Below are 25,460 nucleotides of genomic sequence, written 5' to 3' on the forward strand. Positions count from 1 at the left end.
CCTTTATAATGATGAAGTGTGTTCATGCTATTTCCACTTTGCTGAGAGTATTTACCATAAATGAGTGCTGAATTTTATCAAATGCCTTTTTCTGCATCTATAGATATGATGATATGATTTTTATCCTTCATTTTGTTTATATGGTATATTACAACTATTGTTTTGAAGATAATCTACCAATCTTATGTCCCTAGAGAAAAAAATCACAATTGATCAGGATGTATGATTTTTTTAATGCATTGCTGGGTTCAGTTTGCTAATATTTTGTCGAAGACTTTAGCATCTATGTTTATCAGAGATATTGGCCTATTTTTTTCTTTGTAGTGTCTTTATCTGGTTTTTGAATTAGGATAAGCTTGCCTTGGGAAATGAGCTTAAGAGTCTTCTCTCAAAATTTTTAGGATAGTTTGAAAAGGATTGGTGTTCTTTGAATGTTCAATTAAATTCACCTATGAGGCCATCCAATCCAGATCTATTGTTTCTTGGGAGTTTTTTTTTATTACTGTTTCAATTTCAGGAGGTGTAATCTGTCTATTCAGATTCTGATTCTTCCTATACATTTCTGGAGGGTTGTATGTTTCTAGGAATTTATCCAGGGTGTCAAATTTGTTGGCATATAGTTGTTTGTAATATTTTCTTACCATCCTCTGTATTAGTTTGCTGCCAGTTGTTACTTTTTTCTGTTCATTACTGATTTTATATACTTGAGTATTCTGTTTTTTTCCCTTGGTGAATCAGGTTTAAGGTTTGTCAGTCTTGTTTATCTTTTCAAAGAATCACTGCTTGATTTTAGTCATCTTTTGTATAGATTGTTTTAGTTTCTACTTTGTTTATTTCTGCTCTGATTTTTATTATTCCCTTTCTTATACTTATTTTTGGGCTTTACTGTTTCTTCTTTTAAATGTTTCATTTAGTATAAAGTTAGATTGTTTATCTGAAAGTTTTTAATTTTTTCTTTAGATGGGCCTATAACACTATGAATTAACCTTTTTTAAAGATTTTGTTTATGTATTTTTAGAGAGAGGGGAAGAGAGTAGGAGAGATAGGGAGAGAAACATTAGTGTATGGTTGCTTCTCACGTGTTCCTCTTAAGGACCTGGCCGGCAAGCCAGGCATGTGCTCTGACTAGGAATCTAACCAGCAACTCTTTGCTTCACAGACTGGTCCTCAATCCACTTAGCCATACCAATCAGTGCTGAATTTCCCTCTTATAACTGTTTTTGCTAGTCCCATAAATTTTGGGCTCTTGTGTTCTCATTTTTATTTGTTTCAAGTTATCTTCTGATATCTCCCTTGATCTCATTGTTAACCCATTAATTTTTTAGTAACATGTTATTTAGCTTCCAAGTTTTTGTGCATATTTCAGTTTTTATGTTTTCATGATTGAGTTCTAGTTTCATACCATTATGGTCAGAGAAGAAGATTGATATGGTTTCAGTCTTAAATTCATTGAAACTTGTTTTGTGTCCTTACATGTGGTCTAGCCTAAGAAATGTTCCATGCACAATGAAATGAATGTGTATTCTACTGCTTTAGACTAAAAGCTCTGTAGATGTCCATTAAATCCATTGGATCTGGTATGTCATTTAAGGCCACCATTTCTTTGTTGGTTTTCTGACTGGAATGTCTATCCACTGATGTTAATGGAGTGCTAAAATTCCCTACTATGACAGTATTAGTGTCAGTCTTCCCCTTAAAGTGCATCAAGACTTGCTTTACATATTAATGTGCACATGTGTAAGGTGCATAAATATTTACAAGGGCTATAACCTCTTGTTAAATTGTTGCTTCTGTCATTATGTAGTCTCTTTCTCTGGTCTTAAAATAGCCTACTTTTTAAAGTATATTTTGTCAGATATAAATATTGTTTCCCAAGCTATTCTACCTTCCATTTGCATGAAATATTGTTTTACATCTCTTTACATTTAGTCTGTGTGTAATGTTTGTTCTGAGGTTAGTCTCTTGTAGACCACATATATATGGGTCTTGTTTTCTTATCCATTTAGTTACCCTGTCTTTTGATTGCAGCATTTAAACCATTTACATTTAAAGTGATCATTGATAGAAATAAATTTATTGGTGTTTTATTCTTTTAAATATGTTTCTCTGTTTTGATTTTCTACTTCTTAAAGGAGGCCCTTTGACATTTCTTGTAATATAGCTTTGGTGGTAAAGAAAATTTTATTTTTTATTGTCTGTGAAGCACTTTATTTCACCTTCAATTTTAAATGATAACATTGATGGTTAAAGTAACATTGGTTGTTGGTACTTGATTTTCATCCCTTTGAATATTTCATGCCAGTTCCTTCTGGCATGAAATGTTTCTGTTGAAAAATCAGAAGACAATCTAACTGGAGATTATCTTGTGTCTTTTAAGATTCTCTCCTTGTCTTTAAGCTCTGCCATTTTAATTATGATGTATGTTTAATTATGATGTGCACTTAATTATGATGTATGTCTCTTTGGGTCCATCTTTTTGGGATTCTCTGCATTCCTGGACTTGCCTTTTCCTTCATTAGACTAGGGAAGTTTTCTGTCATTATTTCTTCAAATAATTTTGTGACCTATTGCTCTCTCTCTCTTTTCCTTCTGGCACCTTTATGATGCCAGTGTTGTTATGCTCCATGTTGTCCAAAAGAACACTTAAACTTGCCTCATTACATTTTTGCTCTCTTTTTTATGCTCTGATTAAGTGTTTTTTCATACCTTGTCTTCCAAATTTCTGATTCAATCTCCTGCTTCATCCAGCTTTTTGTTTATTCCTTCCAGTGTATTCATCATTTCATATATTGTATTACGTATTCTTTTTGTGTGTTTGAATGGGGGCAAATCCATTTCCTAGAATTTTAAAAAAGGCTGAAAGTTTAAGAAAGCTTTGGGAAATCATGAAGCATAATAAAATCTGCACCATGGTAATAACAAAGAGAAAGACGTGAGTAAATGTCAAGAATGTATTTTAAGAAATAATGACCAAAATCTTCCCCAATCTAGTGAACAAAAAAGACACCAAAGTCCACAAAGCACAGAGTGCCAAAAAGATGGGCCCAAAGAGGACTACATCAAGGCACATCATAATTAAAATGACAATGCTTCAGGACAAGAACAGAATCATAAAAGCCACATGAGAAAAGTTGTTAGTTATCTACAGAGAGCCCCAATTAGAGAGTTATCTGATTTCTCAACAGAAACATTTCAGGCCAGAAGGAATTGATGTGAAATATCCAAAGGAAAGAAAGGCAAGAATCTTCAACCAAGGCTACTTTACATGGCAAGGGCATCATTTAAAACTGGAGGAGAAATAATGAAGTTTGTTAACACCAAACCAGTACTACAACAAATCTTAAAGTGTTTCCTTGAGGAAGAAGAAGAAGAAAGAAGAAGGAGGAGGAGGAGAAGGAGGAGAAGAAGGAGGAGAAAGAAGAGGAGGAAGAAGAGGAGGAGGAGGAAGAGGAGAAGAAGGAGAAACAACAGAGGATAGTTTAAAAATGTCAGTAAATACGTATCTATCAAAACTCACTCTAAATGTAAATGGCTTAAATATTCTAATCAAAAGACATATAGTAGCTGAATGGGTAAGAAAACAAGACCCACCTGTATGCTGTCTCTAAGAGACCACCTCAGATCAAAAGATAAACATAGACTAAAAGTAAAGGGTTGGAAAAAGATATTTCATGCAGATGGAAAGAAACAATAGCTGGGATATCAATAATTATATCCAACAAAGTAGACTTTAAAACCAATGCTATTGTGAAAAGCAAAGAAGGACAATACATAATGATAAAAGGAATGATCCGACAAGAGGATATAATCCTAGTAAACATCTATGCACCCAACATAGGAACACCTAAATATGTAAAACAAAACTTTATGGACATAAAGGGAGAGATCAACACAAGTACAGTCATAGTAGGAGATTTTAACATTCAATTGACTTCAGTGAATAGAACTTCCAGACAGAAAATCAATGGAACCACAGTCTTAAACAGCATGCTAGATCAAATGGATTTAATTGATTTGTACTGAGCATTTCACCCCAAAGCATCAAAATATAAACATATTTAAGTGTAAATGAAACTTTCTCTAGGATAGACCACATCTTAAAACACAAAACAAGTTTCAATAAATTTAAGAAGATTGAAATCATATTGAGGATCCTTTCTGACCATATGCTATGAAACTAGAAATCATTCACAAATTAAAAAAATGAAAAGCACACAAAAGCATTATTAAATAATGAATGGGCCAACAACAAGATAAAAAATGAAAAGATACCTTGAAATAAATGAAAATGAGAACACAACAACTGAAAAATCTGTGTGGTAGAGGGAAAGCTACTCTAAGAGGGAAATTCATAGCATTACAGATCTATCTCAAAAAAAAACAAGAAAAAGTTCAAATAAACAGTCTAATAGTTCTTTTGTGGCAGGAAAAGAAACTGCTCTCTGTAACACTTGCAAGTTTTGTCGGGACAAAAGCTGAGTAAAAGTTATTTTTAGGTAAGGAGCCGGGTAGCAGAAGTTGCTAAGTAACCATATCTCAAGGTCACTATGCCCCTGCTTCTGAATGCTTGCTTTCAGCAGCTGGTTCCCCCTCCCTTTCTGCCTGTGTAACTGGTATATAAAAAGGACCCCTAACCCAGCCTTTTTGGGCTCAGAATTTGGGATGATTCTCCTCTGAGTCCCCTTGGGTAATAAAGTTTGTGCTTCGTTATCTCCCCACGTGTGGGTGGATTTTCCACAACACTTTTATCTGCTCATCTACCAATGGATACTTACAGTGCTTCTCAGTGATTGTAAATAATGTTGCAATGAACATAGGGTTGCTTATGTTCTTTTGAATTAATGTTTTTGGGTTTCTTAGATAAATTCCCAGAAGTGAGATTACTGGGTCAAAAGGCAGGTCCATTTTTGATATTTTGAGGTATCTCCATACTGTCTTCTATAATAGCTGCATCAAAATAGATTCCCACCAACAGTGCAAAAGAGGTCCCCTTTTCCACATCCTTGCCAGCACTTGTTTGTTCATTTATTGATGATAGCCATTCTAACCAGTGTGAGGTGATAACTCATTATAGATTAAATTTGCATTTCTTTCATGATTATTGATGTTCAGCATCTTTCCATACTTCTATTAGACATCTGTATGCCCTCCATGGAGAAGTGTTTATTCAGATTGTCCACTTTTTTAATGGATTGCTTGCTTGTTTGTTAATTTTTTTGGTGTTGAGTTTTGTGAATTCTTTATAAACTTCAAATATTAAGCCCTTGTAAGATGTATCAGCACATATGTTCTCCCATTCATGGGTGGCCTTTCTTTTTTGTTGACAGTTTCCTTTGCTGTGCAAAAATTTTTTAGTTTGATGTACTTCCATTTGTTTATTTTTTTCCTAACCTGAGGAGATACATCAGATAAAATATTGCTATGAGCAATGTCCGAGATATTACTGCCCATGTCCTTGTCTAGGATTTTTATGGTCTTGGGTATAATATTTAAGTCTTTAGCCCATTTTTAAGTTGTGTACCATCTAATATGCTTTGATTACTAGAAATTTTTTGTTGTCCCTTAGCTAATTATCATCATTTTAAAAATCATTTGGTTGCTTAGCATTGCATTTGTTATTGTTTTGTTTTTTACTTGATTGAAACAAATTCACTTCCAAACGTTTCAGCAGAAGATGCCTAGTTAACTATACTGTTTATGTTTTTAGAGACATTTCTCTGGCTGCTCCAATACAGATTGGCATGTCTCTAAATGTAAGGCATAGCTTGCATCCCAGCACTTCTTTTTACAATAATTCTGAGGATTTTCTTCACACTTTTTTTGTATTGTAGCTCCTGTTTCCTAATGTCCTCTCTTCCTTTCCTTCCTTTCTTTATCCTCTTGTTTATGTCCAGAACATCAACAGATAGCTTCCTGAGGCTGAAAATGGAAGATACGTATATATTTTTGGAGAAACTGCATATATAAAAATATCTTCATTTTAATGTATACTTAAACAGTAGGTTGCCAAAATCTAGGTAGGAAAATATTTTATTTTAGTTTGAAGACTTGATGGCATTTTTTCATTGTTCCCTGGCTCTCAAGCCATTCTGATCCTCCATTCTTTCTTTGTAACATTTTTTGTCTGGAAGGGTGTCTCGAAATCTTTTAAGATCTCCCATTTGTCTTCATTATTTGGAACCTGAACCAGATAAATTTTAGACCATTTTCTCAACTACCCAGAATTCCTACACACTTAAGTAATCACTTTCTATTCCCTTCTGCTCTGAGCCCCTGGCAGTCACCAACCTATTGTCTGTGTATGAATTTGCCTCTTCTGGACACTTCATATAAAATAAAATCACACAATATGTGGTCTTCATGAATGATTTCTTTCACTTAGCATATTTTCACAATTTATTCATTTATAGCATGTATTAATACATATATCAATAGCACAACTTTTCATATGCATGTTGGCCATTCATACACCTTCTTTGAAGAAATTTTTCTTGAATTCTTTTGCTCATTTTAATTGGTTTATTTGTCTTTTAACTGTTTAATTCTAATTTAATTTAATTTGAAAAATATATTCTGGATTTGAGTCTCTTAATCAGATACATGATTTGAAAATATTTTTGCCCATTCAGTGGGTCTTTTCACTTTCTTAATGACATCTGTTGGAAAACAAAAGTATTTAATATTGTCCTGACTGATGTAGCTCAGTGGATTGAGTGCAGGCTTGCAAACCATAGGGTTGCCAGTTCAATTCCCAGTCAGGGCACATGCCTGGGTTGTGGGCCAGGTCCCCAGCTGGGGGCATGTGAGGGGCAACCACATATGGATGTTTCTCTCCCTTTCTTTTCTTTCCCTTCCCCTCTCTCTAAAAAATAAATAAATAAAATCTTTTTTTTAAAGTATTTAATATTGATGAATTTCAATTTTTTAAATTTTTGTTTTGTTACTTATGCTTTTGGAGTCATGTCTCTCCCTGGCACCATTTGTTGAATAGATTATTCTATCTCCACTGAATTTGCTTGGCATCTTTATCAAAATCAATGGACTATGCATGTAAGGTTTTTAATTGTATTTCATTGGTTTGTCTATCTTAATGCCAGTAGCATTCTGTCTTGATACCAGTAGATTTATACGATGTTTTAAAATCAGAAACTGTGCCCTGGCTGGTATAGCTCAGTGGATTGAGAGTGGGCCTGTGAACCAAAGGGTCGCTGGTTCAATTCCCAGTCGGGGCACACGCCTGGGTTGCGGGCCAGGCCCCCAGCTGCGGGCATGTGAGAGGCCGCCACACATGGATCTTTCTTTCCGCCTCTCCCTCCCTTCCCCTCTCACTAAAAATAAATAAATAAAAATCTTTTAAAAAATAAATAAAATAAAATCAGAAACTGTGAATCCTTCATTCTTGTTCTTTACTTTCAAGTCTATTCTGAGTTCCTTAATTTTTGTATAAATTTTAGGATCAGTGTGTCAATTTCTGTAAAAAAAGCGTATGGAATTTTCATAGGGATGTGTTAACTCTGTCAATCAATTTGGGGAGTATTTCCATTTTAGCATTATCAAGCCTTCTGATGCCTGAACATGATATTTCTTTTTCATTTATTTAGGTTTTTCATTTTTGAAAATGGTATTTGCAGTTTTTAGTGAAAAAAATGCTTGTATTTCATGTGTTAAGTTTATTCCTAAGTATTTTAGTTTTTGAGCTATTATAAATAAGATTTTCTTAATTTTGTTTAAAATTATCTTTTCAAATAGAAGTGTTTGTATTTTTAAAGGTTATATAGATCTGTGACATCACATACAACCAGAGTTTCAATTTGAAGATCATCTCATACATATTAGATTTAGGTGAAATAAGTCAGGCAATGAAAGACAAATACCATATGATCTCACTTATAAGTGGAACCTAATCAACAAAACAAACAAATGAGCAAATTAGAACCAGAATCATGGAAGTAAAGAACAAACGGACAGTGACCAGAGGGGTGGGGGTGTGAGGGATAACAGAGGAAAGAAGGAGAAGGGGCAAGCCATGGAACATGAGTAGAGGACTAATGGGTACAGACAATAGGAGGGGATTGACTATGGGAGTCAGGGCGGTGGGGCAAGGGAGAGCAATGGGGAAAAGGGAGGACAACTGTAACTGAACAACAATAAAAGTAAAAACTTCTTTTTTTTTAATATTTTCTTTATTTATTTTTAGAGAGGGAAGGGAGGGCGATAGATATAGAGAGAGAGAGAAACATCAATGTGCGGTTGCTGGGGGTTCTGGCCTGCAACCCAGGAATGTACCCTGGCTGGGAATCGAACCTGGGACACTTTGGTTCCCAGCCCGCGCTCAATCCACTGAGCTACGCCAGCCAGGGCTAAAAACTTCTTAATATAAAAATTAAACCTGCTTACCACTTTGAACAGGAGTATAAAGCTGTGTATGGCCCAGAAAAATTGGATGAATTTTAAAGAAGCAATATACATATCAATAAACTTTATTTTTAGTTACATTATCAAATTAACTGGGCAATATATACTCATTCACTTATGAATCATATGATTCACAAAATATGATGCCAAATTTTGAGATTTTAAATACTCAAACTAATTAAGTATATTTGTTAAGTCTACTGATTATATTGAAATTAATAAGTAAAGCTTTATAAAAAGACCCAGTTTCACTGTAAATGTTTGCATATAATCTGCAATCACAAAGGTCAGATGAAGACTTGGGTTTTGAATACTGGGGTGACAAACTAGTCACCAAAATTGTTCTTAATACTATGCTTACTTACAGAGTGAGATGAGAAGAACTAATTAAGAATGATATGGCTAGGTATCAGTTATCTGTATTACATTTAAAGTTTTCTCACATGTATAGTAATCATATTAATGAATCACATTAATATGTGGGAAAAACTGTAATAGAGGTATTTTATTGAGTGAGCATTTTAAAATGAATACTGGAAATGAGTAATTATAATGGGTCCTTTAATTGGAAAATGTTCTTGTAGTTCTGTTTTTCAGGAGTTATTAAAACTACACAGAAGAAAATTATTCTATAAAATAACATCTATTTAAAGATTTCAGGAAGCATTCTCTAGGCTGATTGGTCTGGAAATGATTAAAAAACAGAATCACACTCAGGAATTTTTTGTTTTGCGGTTATAATAATAATGGTTTGACAGCTTACAGAATGAATCACTGTTGTTGATCACTGTCAAGATAGGAGTGGGCTATGGTTTTGTCCCTGGAAGATCTATCTGTATAACTATCACCCACTTATTGGACTATGCATTTTAGAGAGAAAACATCCTAATCAGAATAATGTCAAAGGCTAGGATGGCACATTTTAAATATTTGTTGATATTATATTTTGTTAAAATTTCAAGTACTTATCTTTTAGAGATACAAACTGTCCATGCACAGATAAATTATATGATGTCTGTAACTTTCTTCAAAATAAAACTAAAAGAGATGAAACAAGATTAGTCATATATTGACAAAAGTTGACATGGATGATGGATATATGTGGATTCACTGTATTATTTTCTCTACATGTTTACATGTTTGAAATTTCAGTAATAAAATATTTTTAAAATGCATGGATAAGGCTTTTCTTTGTACTCATGGAAGATGGTATAATCTATACATTGCAGTGCAAATGCATTGGGTGATCCTTGTTTATGCTTTGCAACAGTTATGAAAATTAGTTTAATTTACTCTCAAGCAGTATTATTTTTAATCAACATTTAACAACATATGTAAAATAAATTATTTGTCTAAAATATTAATGTATTTACAAGGTCCTGATTCAAATATGTGCTAATTTCCTTTTTTGAGATGGATATTGATTGGTTATCAGTCTTCAACATTGACATCAAAATATAGTATAGTTACAGATAAATAGATTCCTTGATGAAAATGGAGTTATATAGATTTACAATATATACATTTAACATATTTACTTAAATATATGTAGTGTCTTCATTATAGTAAAAAAGCCATATGTATTACTTGAACATACTGGATTTTACTTAAAGAAAATTGACAACTATTTAAAAATTGTGATATTTTCCATTATCTTATAATTTTATTTTTTATTTATAAAAATTATTTTTCTTAGCTTAGGACACAGAAAACTGGTAAAGGAAAATTTAATATTTAGCTAATAATGATAAATATTTTATGTGACAAGGCTTATCTAATATAAGTATATCTATTTGTTAAAAAGCTAACTGGAAAATAAAGTGTACAGAGAATTAAGGAATTAAACATGTGGTTAGACCAGCTCACCTTTAAGATCTTTACCAGTCTTGAAGTTTAACATTTCTGAGGTATTTTTAGTTGCCTTTTTTTACACTAACATTATAAATCTAGAGGAGCCCCAAACAAAATGCAATTTTGGTTTTACAATAATTAGCTTTGAAACATAACTTTCAGAAAAGTATTTTATTATCTTATATGAGTCCATTATAGTATAAAATCAATAATTTAGCTACTCACCAGAGCTTTTCATTTTTCTCAGTATTTTTTAGAAAGCCACTATATGCTTCCCATTTAACTTTTTTTCCTTTCCTACTGGGATCCTATAAGAAAATATAATAACTTTCTAAATCATTAAAACCTAATAGAAAATTAGGGTTATGATAGATTGCTTTTCCTCTGTGGTAACAGACAGGGTAGATATAATGGTCTCGAGCTCCCTTAAGACACATGAAGTAGCGTCTACTTTCTCAAGGGAGGATATTTGAAATTAAACATGTATGAATGCTCTACTCCACCAAGGGGAGGTTTGACAGCCTTCGGCAAGTATTGAGCTTGGGGACTATAATTCTCTGCCCTTAACCATTGACTTCACATTCAAGAAAGGAAAGCATTCTTGAGTAATAGGTATATCTATTCATGAGAACAATCTGAGTCACATAGTTCCCCAGGAGAGGCAATCTCAAGAGTGATGAAAGCATAGTGCTGACAGAGGACACTCTAGGGCATTATTTTGGTGTACGATACCTGTCACTGGGTGTGCCTTCTCAATAGACTCTCAATAGCTTACTACACTGGTGGTGGTCACAGAGTAGGTAAGCTTAATTTGAACTCTATTCATTTTCTGTTGCTACATAACAAATCACTCCAAAATTCAGCAGTTTAAAATAATGAACTTTAAGAAAAAATCTGACACAGTTTCTGTAGATCAGAAATTCAGGAACAGATTAGTGGGGTTATTCTGGCTCAGGGTCTCTCATGAGGTTGTAGTTAAGGTATCAGCTGGGGCAGTCATCTCAAGGCTCGAATGGAGTCAGACAATTCTCTTTGCAGGCGGTTTCCTCCTTTGCATGGTCAGTTGGTGCTGGTTGTCGGTAGGAGGCATTGGTTCCTTTCCATAGGGCTACTTGAGAGTTCTCATGCAGTGAGGGATCCAAGACAGCAAGTCAGAAGCTAAAATCTCTGTTATGACTTAACCTCAGAAATCACATATGAGCATTTCTGGAATATATTGTTGTTTATATCAGACAGCCCTACGGAAGGTGGGAGAGGACTACATGAGTGCAGGAATTCTAGGAGATGAGGTTACTGGGGCTGTCTTGGAGCCAGACTGTCACAGAGTATGGTAATTCCTCTTTGGGGTGGTTGACAGAGCTGGTCTTGAGAAAAGAAGCTGTTTTGTTGTCGTTATTATTATTGTTTTGGTTTTTAAAAATCTTTTAGCTCCCCATTTCTGTGCATCTTCATGCAACCCTCTATTTCCAGATCGCAGTACTTTCAAGTTGGCTTCTCAGTCCTCAGGGCTCTGCTGGGGTAGCCTCCCTATCACAAACTCAGCAGACCTTTGGGGGCAAGTTGTGCGTCAGTCACTGTTCACATCAGTGAAAAAAATCACTCCTATCATAGCGTTTACCTTTTCTAGTAGCTGCTTATCTCCTATGACCCATAATTTCCAGTTTTCTCCTATTAGTATTCTGCCAAAATCACTATGTATCTGATAAAGTAAATGTGATATTATGATTTTTAATAAGAAATATATATATTTTGTCTTCAACCCCATTCCTGACACAGAGGTCCTAAAACACTTGGAATTTTCTGTGATTAGAGCATTAAAGCTGTCTTTTGTTATGTTAATAAGGTGACTTTTGGAAAGTCCCTAGGTAACTACCAATGAGGGCTGGTGCAACGGTATCCAACCATGTGATTAGAGGATTGGAATTCATAATTCTAACCCAGACCTTTCTCCTCTCCCCAGGAGCGGGAGAGGGACTGACAGTTGACTCAATCTCCAATGGCCAATGATTTAATGAATCATTAATCAATATGTAATGAACCCCCATCAATACCCAGAAAGATGGGTTGGGAGAGCTCCCAGGTTGGTGAAGAGGGGCAGAGTTGGGGAGAGTGGTTTGCTCAGAGAGTATGGAAGTTCCTTGTACTTTCCACATACCTTGTCTTATTCATTGCTTCTATCTGGCTGTTTCTGGGTTATATCCTTTTATAATAAACCAGTGATCCCATAAGGAAAACGTTTCTCTGAGTTCAGTGAGCGACTTTAGAAAATTAATTGAACACAAGGTAGGGGTTTTATTATAGAGGTAGAATTTATAGTAGGTTGGTCAGAAATACAGGTGACTGCTTGGACTTACAACTGTCCCCTAAAGTTGGAGGGATATAATCCTGTAGGACTGAGCACTTAACTTATGGGATCTGATGCTATTTCCAGGTAGATAATGTTGGAATTGAGCTGACTTGTAGGACATGAGGTGGGGGTCCAAGAATTGCTTGGTGGTATGGAAACTCCTCCCTTCTGCCCCACAAACATTGGAATTGGGTCCAGAAATTTTAGTAAACAAATTAAAGGTAAGACGTCACTGAGTGTCAGAATCATCTAAAAATAGCACTTTAATTTTAATAGAGGTATTTTGTGATTGAATCCAAAAGAGGCCCTGAGACAGATACTAAGCACAAATGGGGGACTATCTCATTTGTATCAGTTTCACTTCTTTATGCTGCCTACACGATGACTCTTGTTCAATGGAAAACATGACCATCCAGCTACCTCATGCAGCATGGTGTTTTTACAGTGTGGAAATGCAAGACTGAGAAATATATATATTTCAAGCTTAAACAGAAGCAAAAACTTTGATATAGTTATCACCATAAACACGAGGCGTGTCAGAGATTAAAGTAGCTAGTTTTGCCATTTCCTTTCAAAATTGACACTGTGGTTTGAATTTCTGCAAAAATATAAAGACTATATATAAGTGTGTGTGTGTGTGTGTGTGTGTGTGTGTGTGTGTGTACATATATATCTCCTAAGCCAATGTTTGAGGGATTCTGGAATTTATGCCTGTGATTAGCCCTAAAACATCTTTCCATAGGACTTTTTCTTTTTTTGAGCCTTAAAACTGTTTGGGCCGATAAATCTTTCTGTGAATGTCAGATTAGTCAACATGGAGGAGGTAAATGGAAACTAATGACACTCATCAAGTTGATGATGTGAATGATTTATTGGACCCAATAGTTTAACACTTTCATAAAGTCAATATCAGGGAAAGAAACTGGGCTCTTACTATGGTGAACTGTATTTGTACTGTCAACACTCCGTGATTTATTGCAAACCTGTAGCTAGGATTAGGATATTATAAATGGGGGGAAAATGGAAGGCTCATTAATTTTTTATACCCACAGGTGGAAGACATGCAGTGGGCTAAGGGAGAACATATTCAGCCCGCGTCTGTCTGCAGCCTGCCATGTAAACCTGGGGAGAGGAAGAAAACGGTGAAAGGAGTCCCTTGCTGCTGGCACTGTGAGCGCTGTGAAGGTTACAACTACCAGGTGGATGAGCTCTCCTGCGAACTTTGCCCTTTGGACCAGAGACCAAACATCAACCGCACAGGCTGCCAGCTTATCCCCATCATCAAACTCGAGTGGCATTCTCCCTGGGCTGTGGTGCCTGTGTTCCTTGCAATACTGGGGATCGTTGCCACCACCTTTGTGATCGTGACCTTTGTCCGCTATAATGATACTCCTATTGTGAGGGCTTCGGGACGCGAACTTAGTTATGTGCTCCTAACAGGGATTTTCCTCTGTTATTCAATCACCTTTTTAATGATCGCAGCGCCAGATACAATCATATGTTCCTTCCGACGGATCTTCCTAGGACTGGGCATGTGTTTCAGCTATGCAGCCCTTCTTACCAAAACAAACCGAATCCACCGAATATTCGAGCAGGGGAAGAAATCCGTCACGGCACCCAAGTTTATTAGTCCAGCATCCCAACTGGTGATCACCTTCAGCCTCATCTCCATCCAGCTCTTGGGAGTGTGTGTCTGGTTTGCTGTGGACCCTCCACACATCATCATTGACTACGGAGAACAGCGGACTCTGGACCCAGAGAACGCCAGGGGAGTGCTCAAGTGTGATATTTCTGACCTCTCACTCATTTGTTCACTGGGGTACAGTATCCTCTTGATGGTCACTTGTACTGTTTATGCCATTAAAACGAGAGGAGTTCCAGAGACTTTCAATGAAGCCAAACCTATCGGATTTACCATGTATACCACCTGCATCATTTGGTTAGCCTTCATTCCCATCTTTTTTGGTACAGCCCAGTCAGCAGAAAAGGTAAGTGCAAGAGAAGTATTTGTCAACCCTTTCCTGGGATCTAGCTTTTTCTTCAAGGTGCTTTCCTGCCTTTCTTTTTGGTTCACTTATATCCTTTCAACATGATTCAGTCTGTGTTATTCTTATTTAGAAACACACACACACACACACACACACACACACACACACTATATTACTTAGGGTCACTTAGCTTTGATGCGTGTTAACTGAGGCCGATTTCCCATGAAGAGACTTCCATGTGTCCTCAGCAAGGCTGGAGATGGTCGGAGCTCACATCACTCTCTGAGTCTCTCTTCCCAGCTCTCTTCTCTGCTAACGTAACTGTTGTTTTCCAAATGTTGATTAAAAGTGGAAGGAAGGAAGAGAGGGCAAACATGATTCACAGGTGAGAGCTGTCCAGAGATATTCCAATTCCCAACAAATGCCTCTATTTCTGGGTCTAATGTGATGTTTTTAGTCACAGCAGGAAGTGTTACAGTAAAACAACAAAAAGAAATTGATGCCATTTTACTATTTCCCCTCAACCTCCAGTTTTATTGCTTTTCCACTTGTGGAGGGTGATGATAAGGTATTAAAGACAACAATGGGCAATTATACAAAGCAGTTTATAATGTTTTAGAAGGTGGGGATCAATGGAATCTCCCAAAAGAATCTTCATTTGTCACTATTAACCTTTTCCACATAAGCCACGGTGAGTAAAGGACATCTCTCTGTGAAAGACAGTGTGAATGGAAATAGATGTGTGTGGTGCAATGTACAGAAATGCAGAGAACTAATGTTAACCATGAATTCCAAGGTTTGGGCAGTATGCTAAAGAGAAGCTGGCTTGTGAAGCAAAAGCAAACCTATATATAAAGGATAGCCCTTCAGCTCAATGTGTATATGAGAAAGTTCTTTTCTCAGAGGGACTTAAAGATTGTTCCATCTTCCATCATCAAAAGTCATGAGGAAATCAGGCATCCTGGAGGCAATTCCATTGCCTAGTCTCAAACATTCCAGGCTGAGGTCATGCATGATTCTTGAAATCCCAACTAATTCAGAGGAAAAAGTATTCAGTAAGGGCACGGAGAGCTCATTAGTATGAACATTCATCCCTTGCTAGATTGATGTAGCCTGCAACCATGTTTGGATGGAAATGTATTTCAGCAAACTAGTTGTTGAGTAGAGAGAACTCCTGTGGGTTCCAGACCTGTGTGCCCTTTCAGGACTGGCACGGCCGATGGAGGTCCATGAATATTTGATGTAGGACCAAGCATATGGCAGAAAAGAAAGTAAGATAGTTTGGGGCTCTAAACCTAAAAACTAGAAACCATTATATTTTGACATATTCAGATGAGAATTTATTAGCATCAAATGTGTAAATTGAACTTAGGAAATAATGTGTGAGTTGGAAAATAAGTTTCTCAATACTTTTTGGGTCAGTTTCGATATGGTTAATTGTGCTAGTCAAGACAAAACAATGACTGTATTATGTGACTATTAATAACATAAACTTAAGTGGTATTTGTGTTTGAACCTCAGACTGCCTTTTTTCTATATTCTATTTTATCTGGAGTGGGCCTCAAGTAGTTTATTTTGCTTTTGTGCACAATAAATATTTAGCTAAACAAAGTCTTCTGAGATCTGACATCTAACTTTCTCCTTTTTTTCTCTCTTTCTTTATAATTTATAAATTATAGCCTACTCTAATTTTTCATATTGTGACTTCCATTGCTCTAGGGAGGTGTAGATACAATGCTCATAAGATTTTTTTCTATTCATATAAATCTTTCAGTGCCTAGATTTTTTTTAAAGATTTTATTTATTTATTTTTAGAGGGGGAAGGGAGGGAGATAGAGAGAGAGAGAGAGAAACATCAATGTGCGGTTGCTGGGGGTTATGGCCTGCAACCCAGGCATGTACCCTGGCTGGGAATCGAACCTGCGACACTTTGGTTTGCAGCCTGTGCACAATCCACTGAGCTATGCCAGCCGGGGCTACAGTGCCTAGATTTTTAATATTAATAAAATCATGGTCCTACATCAGGCTATTGGATAGCATAATTGTAGTTAAAATGTGCATCATGCTAATAAGTTTGTTAAAGGTAATGGAAAGGAAAAAGAACCATTGTCTCTCAGAACAAAACCTCTATAGTTGCAGCTGCCCCCAAGGAGCAGTAACAGGGAGAGTAAGAGCTTCAGGATGAAATGGACACGTGGATGTGGCAGGGGATGGAGGCTGCCGCTGCTGCTGAGCCTGCAGGAAACGTACATCCTTCTAAGAACCTGAGTTCAGTGTGTATATTCACAGGGGCAGGTCAATCCATGCCTATAGAGAGATGACTGGTGTGGCTAGACAAAATTCCTCTTAATTCCTTAGCTTTGTGGATCAAAACAAGTCAGAGAAACATAGTGTAAGACCAATTATAATGTTAATTGGAATTTATTTTGTATTATATGATATAACATGGGAAAGACTAAAGAAATCAGTAAGAAACACTAATTCTAGACGTTTTCAGAATATTATAGTCTGGGAGTTGCTGAATTTTGAGTAGCTCTACATCAAGAGAGATTATAAGTAGCTAAGATTTTGCTACTGAAGTGCTTTTTATAACACACTTATGCGTCATCCTAACACTTCACATTTGCTACCTGCTATTCTCTGTCAAAGTATTATTTATAACAATACACAAAATGTTTTAGAATGATTATTTTTTCACATTGCTAAAATTACTGACACATATATTAAAAATGAATAAAACGTATTATCTCTAAAAGAAGATTCTACGTAAATTTTATTGACTTTGGAGGACCAAAGAGCTGGTCAGTCCTCCATGCTTGCTTATAAACTTAGCCAATTAACCTCACCATTATCAACTGGAAGTGTTTGCAACAGCCAGGCAGCCCACATATCCATTAATTCAGCAGATCCTTATTGAGCATCATGTCCAGCATTGTGCTAATTATTGAGCCTGTGTCAGTCTGCTTTTCCTGAGACCTTCTTGTAAGGCTCAGTCTGGCTCCCAGCCGGTGCTGCCTGCTGTCTGGCAGCACCAGCAAAGTCCCAGCGTCAAGGGCAAGAAAGCATCAGGCTCAAGGGCAAGAGAAGATAGTGAGGAGTCAAATCTGAGATGAAAAAGCACAGATGAGAACTATGAATGCTGTAACTATACTTCAGTGGCATCAAATTTATAGCATGGAAGACAGCAGAAGAGCAAAATTTCTTCTAGAATATATTTAATTACGCTTTTTAGAGTAATGTCTACAGAAGAAAACTTATCTAACCACATACATCTCATTGAAATTATAAGAAAACTAGGAATAAAAAGTAAAATTAATTGAATAATTTTGACAGATGATTCAGAAAAACTCTGTGTAGCATCAAGTTATAAAGGGACTTTAGTAACATTCACAAAGATAGACAGCTCTCTCTCCCTCTTCAATGATAAAACTTTTTTAAATTGTTGGCAATATTACAGATATCCCCTGCCCCCCTTTGCCATCCTCCCCCCAGTCCCCGCCCTCCCTCTTAGCCACATTGTTTCTGTGTCCATGGGTTACGCATATATGTTATTTGGTTAATCTCTTCCAGTCCCCCCACCCCCACCTACCTCCCTTCTGAGATCTGTCAGTCTGTTCCATGTTTCCATGCCTCTGGTTTTATTTTGTTCATCAGTTTGTTTTGCTCATTAAGTTTCACACATGAGTGAGATCATATGGTATTTGTCTTTCTCTGACTGAATTGTTTTGCTTAGCATAGTATTCTCTGGGGCTACCCATGCTGTCACAAAGGGTAAGAGTTCCTTCTTTTTTACAGCCATGTAGAATTCCATTGTGTAAATGTACCACAGCTTTTTTACCCACTCATCTACTGATGGGCACTTGGGCCTTTGTAAGTTACACTGCCCTGAACACAGAGGGGCTCATATATTCTTTCTGATCGATGTTTTCTGGAATCTTAGGATATATTCCCAGAAGTGGAATTGCTAGGTCAAAAGGAAGTGTCATTTTTTAATTTTTTGAGAAAATCCCATACTGTTTTCCACAGTGGCTGCACCAGTCTGCATTCCCACCAGTGGTGTACTAGGGCCCCCTTTCTCCACATCCTCACCAGCACTTGTTTGTTGATTTATTGACAATAGCCATTCTGACAGGTGTGAGATGATATCTGATTGTGGTTTTAATGTGCATCTCTCTGATGATTAGTGGTGTCGAGCATTTTTTTCATATGTCTATTGGCCCTCTGTATGTCCTCTGTAGAGAAATGTCTATTCAGGTCCTTTGCCCATTTTTAAATTAGATTGTTTTTAATTTCTGCATATTCCCTTTTTTCCAGAATTTGAAATCAAGGTGAATCATGTATATTTCAATAGATCTTAGTGACATCATTTATTAGCTCTGTGCTTACTGCTACATTCTACTAGGTCATCATATAAATGCACCTTTTCTTTCCATGTAGAAAAATAGTGTGAAGGAAGGGTGGGCTTCTGAGGCATGGAAATTGACTAACAGTCTCATAATTGTGCTAAAAAGACAAGATTAAAATTTCATTAATATAATAGAAAAAGAATCATCAGGGATGGTTGGGGGTTTTTGTGATGACAAAAAAATCTCTTAAACACATATTTTGCCATCTTTAATTGGCCTCATAAAACCAAGCCTATCAGACAAGGGTTATGACACTGCCAGGCTACGATGAGCACGCCGCTTCAGATGCAGTGTCAGACGGAAACAAAATCAAACACCCCCAAAGTGGAAAAGAAAATAAAACTCAACAATGTCAACACCCTGGAATGTCCCAACCAGCCTTTCTTCCTCACCCTCTGGGCGCATCGTGCAGCCACTATCCAGTAGTTCAAGTCAGAAACCTGGTAGTCATCTGAGACTCCTCCCCTTGCTCAGTCCCGCCACTTTATTTTCTCCTCTAATTGTAAAATGGAATCTTTTATAATTCATGGAGGGTAAGCAGTGTCTGTCTGATGTATGAATACATCTGAATGAATATGTCTCTTAACATAAATCCTTTTATGTTACTATACTCTGAATACATGCCCATCGAATAAGTGAATGGAGTGCCTTGTACAATAACCACATATTAATATAAACGCTTATTTATGATTTAAATTAGACTGTAGCATAATGGGAATGTTAGATATACATCTTATAGTGACCCCCATTATATTTTTTTTTCTGGAAAATAGTATCTCATTTAAATAATGGGCCATGGACACTTATTTTAAAAATTTTGTCATCACTAATTATTCTGAAATAGGCCTGCTAAATATTTAAGGAGAAATGCAAAAAGGAACTATTAGAGTTGTCCTCAATTCTATCAAAAACACACAAAGCAAAGGGGATTAATCTGATTATCTCAATAATTTTACAGTGTCATTCCTTCCTTGTCCCTTTGCTGCATTTGAATGTTGAAGGCCAGCAGAGTCTAAGGATGCAGAAAGGGATGCGTGGAGTTAGGAGGGGCACAAGCTCTAGAGTAGAAGGGCTTGGAATCAAATGCTGGCCCTGCTAAACAAGCTGAGAAAACGTAACCAATGTAAAGCAATCACCTTCAATCGCATTCAGCCCTATTCCCAAACTAGAGCAGATTTGAGTTCATATCATGTAGGAAAGGGCAAGAAGATGATTAACTTTAAATTAAAAAGAAACAAACAAACCGACAGATAAAAAACCCCTCCTCTTGTCTCAGTATGGTGTATTTGTATAATAGACCTCATGGTAAGTTTACATATTAGTCTTGAGACCTGTTTAGCACATAATAGGCAATTAATAAATGTTAACTATTCCTGTAAGGCTATTTTTCATGAAGGCAGAGACCTTATTTGGTTTGCTCACCATTTTGTTTTTGGCATCTGGCAGAAAACCAGGCCAGAATACGTTCTCAAAGCACATTTGTTTAATGACTGAATACATTCAAATTTACCCACATAATTCCCTCAATTTCTTCATCCATTTAGACCATGCCTGTGCAGCACCCCACTGGAAGGGTTATTGCAAACAAAGGGGCTTGCCTGAGAGTATAGGTCATATAGATTACAGCAGTTAAAGAGGGAGACAGAGCTGTAGGAGTAGGAAAAAGAGAAAAGAGAGTTCTTCCTAAATATATATAACTGCCTTCATATATTTAGCAGAAAATACTGGAAGAGGCAAAGTGTCACCAGAAAGCAGTTGCTGAAATATTTAAGTTAAAATTTCAAAATCGAATAACTCTAACAAGATTTGTAAAAGAGATAGTTCTGAAAATAATAAATAAAACCCCTGCTTTTAAAGTAACAGTCCAGATAAGAAAAGAACAGCCTGAGCAAACCAGAGTATGAGTGTCAACATGACCGAGACAACAGTGGAAGTGATTTTCAGAACAGGTCAGACGAGAGGTGGTTTCTAGCCACTCCTGCCTCCTAACATGTCTTTACTTCCTTAGAATGGTGGGAAATAGAGATGATTCTTAATAGGCCACTCGTGTGTTTGCAATTGTTATAAATTGTATACCATTTTCTTTCCTTGTCAGGATATAGTCATTTGAAGCTGATCTTTTTGAAGGTTTCATGATGTCCCATTATAGTTATAGAACTATTTTTGATATTGGGGTAGATAGTGTGCTGGGCAAGAATCATCATACCAGATGGTTGTGATCAACTCTGGAAGGGAAAAAAAAAACAAATTTAAAAAAGAAAAGAAAAAAAAACCAACAGGAAAAGAAAAAAGTCTCACTTGTACACTCAGTTAAAATCACATGCTTCTGAAGATATAGAAGTAAAAAGTGAAATAAAGGGATTGTAAGGCACAATGTAAGCAAGCCTGTTAATTAGCTCTCTTAGGGAATGTTGCCTTAGCTAGGCTTATTTTGTTCTCAGTTGTGATTTATGTTACCACTATAGAAAATTACCTACTTACACATTTAGGGCAGTTCTTTTGGGGGATACCTATCTTATTTGACAACACAAAGAAATATTTGCTCAGTGAACTTTGCTTAGATTCCATGATCCTTCATTCTGGGGCTCTGAGGAATCTGTAGGGCCCAGAACTACCTAAACAGTTAGTGAGATTGTGGTATTTTCACATTCATCTTTTTTAAATTAAAATTGAGCTTATAGAATTTTAAGGTTTTATGCCCAAATTACAATAATTTAATTTACTAGACAATTAATCAACCTGGGAATTTAGTCTTAGAACTAAATGATTTAACTTTCTTAATATGATTGAAAATGTTAGAATACTGGACTTGATTAAGATTAAAACATGAATGTTTTCAGGATCAGTAATGACCGTGACTGTTTCAAAATGTTTAGGAGAATGTCATATAAATACACTTATTTTTTCTGCATAGACAGAACATTAAGATATCCCTGACTGCAGATTATACAGAATGATGTAGTAACTAATTTCCTTATATAACTTCAGATCACATTTTCCATGATTCAACGATGCTTACGTCTCATGCAGCACAAAGGGTGCCAGGAAGAGCAGATTGCAAGTACATAGTTTCTTCTGGCTGTCACCAAAACATATTTTTATGTTGGGAATTAAAAAAAATATATCAGTGCTGAATCACATTGATTAGTACCACATGTCCCAAAATGTAGAACAATATTTACCAAAAAATTAGTACAAATTTGAGGCTATTTAAAATAAATTCAAGCATATTTATTTGCATCATTAAAAGAAAAAATATATATAAAGCTTAGCCTGGCTCTCAGTTCAAGATATGGGATGGTCCAATCATATATATCCCTTCACTCTAAGGTGACAATATGATTTTTAAAAAATAAAGAAAAAGAAAAAATAGAAGGAAAGACTGATGGAGAGGTGAAGAAAGAAAAAGAGTGAGAGAGAGAGAGAGATCATATTATTTTCAGAACCAACATTGGTAAAACAATTTGAGACAATCCCTAAGAATAAGTCGAATGGGTCTGCTTTATGGAGAAATTAAAAGTGGGAAACCACAGCCCAAGAGATGTAAGTGGTTCTTACCATGGAAATCACAAATAATTTCTAATCCTAAAGCCAACATAAATATCTGAAGTAGGCACTGAGTGACAATCAAGACAATTCTTTAAAGAGCCACATTTCAAAATAGCTGGGCCAGTTAAGCACCGCACTTCCCCTCTCTGCTCTGACTTTACATGTAGAAAGAGTTCAGGTTAAAATTAGAGAATTCTATTCTAAATAATGGGAATCATCTGATGGTGGAATTATCTTATACTTCTAGTACAGGAAATTAGTAAGGCACTGAGAGAGAAACACAGCAGAATTTGAAGTAATTTTATTTTAGTCAGGTACAGACAAATGAGAAATAGAAAATACAGAATCTACACAGGAGAGAAATATGATAAATTTCTCAACTCTGAGAATAAGTTCCTTCAGAGGTGGATTCCCAGCCACTTGCTTGCCTGTATTGATGCATCTTTAAGAGAAGCCACTCAGGTATGATAATCACTGACTGAACACAAACCCATCATCTTTTTTCCTGTCCAAGGAAAATTGATAATTCATCCTTATCAATAAACTTGGTCCTTCAATTATAATTATACATTATATATTAGTAGCCAAAAATGTCATGATAACTGTAGAAAATCAGTAGCATAATTTTTAAAAGCCAGAAACTCCACAAAAAGCTAAACCAGAGGTAATTCACAAAATACAAGATCATTTTTAAAAAACAGAATTTTAATTGTCACTTCAACAGAGAATCAAGATACTTTTGAACATACACACATGCACAGATTGCTGTGGAAATCATTAACCAAAGAATACAAATATGATCCTGGAAATTAAAAGTATGAATGTGAAAATGAAAAGCTGAACAGATAGACTGAAACATAGGGTGGCTAGGGTTGAAGAGCAGAGCTCTGAAGGGTAAAAGAAAAGGTAGAAGCAAAAATGAAAAAAGGAAAATACGAGGAAAAGTTAGAACACATTGAGCCTCGAAGCAAGATCCCAGTGTATATCTAACAAACATCTGAGAAGAAACAGAGAAAAAATAAGAGGAGGAAAATGTGTAAAAAAATAAAAGAAGATTTCACGCATTAAAGAAAGATAACTCTGACAATTTAAAGGGCTACACATCTAGTAACATTTCACTAATTGAGAGAAAATTCTAAGGCTTTAAGAGGGAAAGAGGAAGGATGATCAAACCTGATATGCAACACTGGATTCTAGAAAGCAAAGAGCATTTAAGGGAAAAGTATTTTAAACTTAAAATTGTGTAGTAGCCACCCAAACTATCAATTGTTGTGAGATTAAAAATGTATGTGACTCAGAAAATCTGATCCCTACCTATCTTATGCATGAATTATTCTGGATGTACTCCAACAGCAACAAAAAGCACATCTGCTAAGATATATGTAGACACAAAATGGGCTCATCAAAAATCCTTGCGTAGTGGATAAAAACTTGGGGTGATATCTCAGGAGCGAGGAGTACCAGCCCCACACCAGATCCCCTAGACTGAGGTTCCAGTACCGGGAGGAAAGTCCCCATAACTTTTGGCTCCAAAAACTAGTGGGGGTAGAGTTGGTGGAAGAAACTTCTGGACTCCCAGACAGGTCCCCTTAAAAAACCCACACACAGACATATTCAGACTCACTCCTTCTGAGCTCCAGAACTGACGTAGCAGCTTTAAAGGCACCAAAGGCATGCAGGGAGGAACTGAAGTGTCCAGCATCAAGGCAGTAGCTAGGGGACAGCTTTCTCCCAAACAGAAAGGCAGGCAGAAGCCATTGTCCCTTTTCTGAGCCCTCCCCCTACAGAAGCACAGAGTTGGCAGGTAGGTGCCATATCTGAGACTCCATCAATACTGTTTGCCCTGCCCTGGAGATCCCCCCAGACTGTTTCCCACCCAACTGATGGGCCCGCCCAAACTGTTAACCATGACTTTTCCATATGAATGGCTGGTCTTGGCTCATTGTTCACAACTCCCTAAACCCTACCAAATAAGCAACAAACAATATCAGTAAACCCATAGGTCCCCCTACCTCTTGCTAAGTGGCCCCAGGCCTGGCACTAGCAATAGACAGTCTAGATTCACAAGTTGGCTTCATCTGGGAACCCCCAAGATCAGCAAAAGTAGCAGCCATCTCCCAAGCCCAACACATGTAACAGTCATTTCAGATTGCTTTATAGCTCATGCAAGGTGGCCCTGGGCAAAACACAAGACGGGGCTGACCTTGGCTTGCTCCATGAACCACCCAGGAAACCCCAAGGCCTGTACACCCAGTGGACAGCTATAGACCACATCAGAGCACCTCCACCCTGCCCCTGCACAGCTAATCCTCCACAGAGAAGGGAAGTTGGTGGTCAGTGGTCACAGCAAGTCCTTGCAGCTGACTGGCCTGGGTAAATGACCTTTCCTCCCATTGACCTGACAACAGCAAACAAGTCTCACCTACAAGAGAAAGGAGTACTCAGGCCACGTGAAAGTCACACCTTGAGTACCCAGCTTAGGTGATAGGGGAGGCTGTGTTAACAAACACAGGAAGGCTACCAAAAGGAGGAGACAAAGAAACATGGCCAAATGAAAGAACAGATTAAAACTCCAGAAAAGGAGCTAAACGAAATGGAGATAAGCAACCTATCAGATGCAGAGTTCAAATCACTGGTTATAAAGATGCTCAAAGAACTTAGTGAGGATCTCAACAGCATAAAAAAGATACAGTCAGAGATGAAGGATATACTAATTGCCATAAAGAACAATTTACAGGGAAACAACAGTAGAGTGGATGAAGCTGAGAATCAAATCAATGATTTGGAACATAAGGAAGCAAAAAACAACCAATCAGAACAACAAGAAGGAAAGAGAATAAAAAAAAAACAAAAACAAGAAGAAACACAAGCATAGTATATACAACTTCAGGGATAACTTCAAGC

At 36.6% G+C, this 25,460-nt stretch overlaps 1 protein-coding gene across 1 annotated transcript in view; it reads left to right on the forward strand.

Annotated features, from left to right (window-relative positions):
• Positions 1-25,460, forward strand: part of GRM8 (glutamate metabotropic receptor 8) — a 794,519-nt gene that overhangs the window by 684,573 nt on the left and 84,486 nt on the right. The window contains exon 9 of the mRNA XM_045855677.1: positions 13,666-14,601. Within this exon, the coding sequence (XP_045711633.1) occupies positions 13,666-14,601 (936 nt within the window). The remainder of the gene's footprint in view (positions 1-13,665; positions 14,602-25,460) is intronic.

Source organism: Phyllostomus hastatus, unplaced genomic scaffold (genome assembly GCF_019186645.2).
Source record: "Phyllostomus hastatus isolate PE091 unplaced genomic scaffold, TTU_PhHast_1.1 phas_scaffold_114, whole genome shotgun sequence".
Taxonomy (NCBI): domain Eukaryota; kingdom Metazoa; phylum Chordata; class Mammalia; order Chiroptera; family Phyllostomidae; genus Phyllostomus; species Phyllostomus hastatus.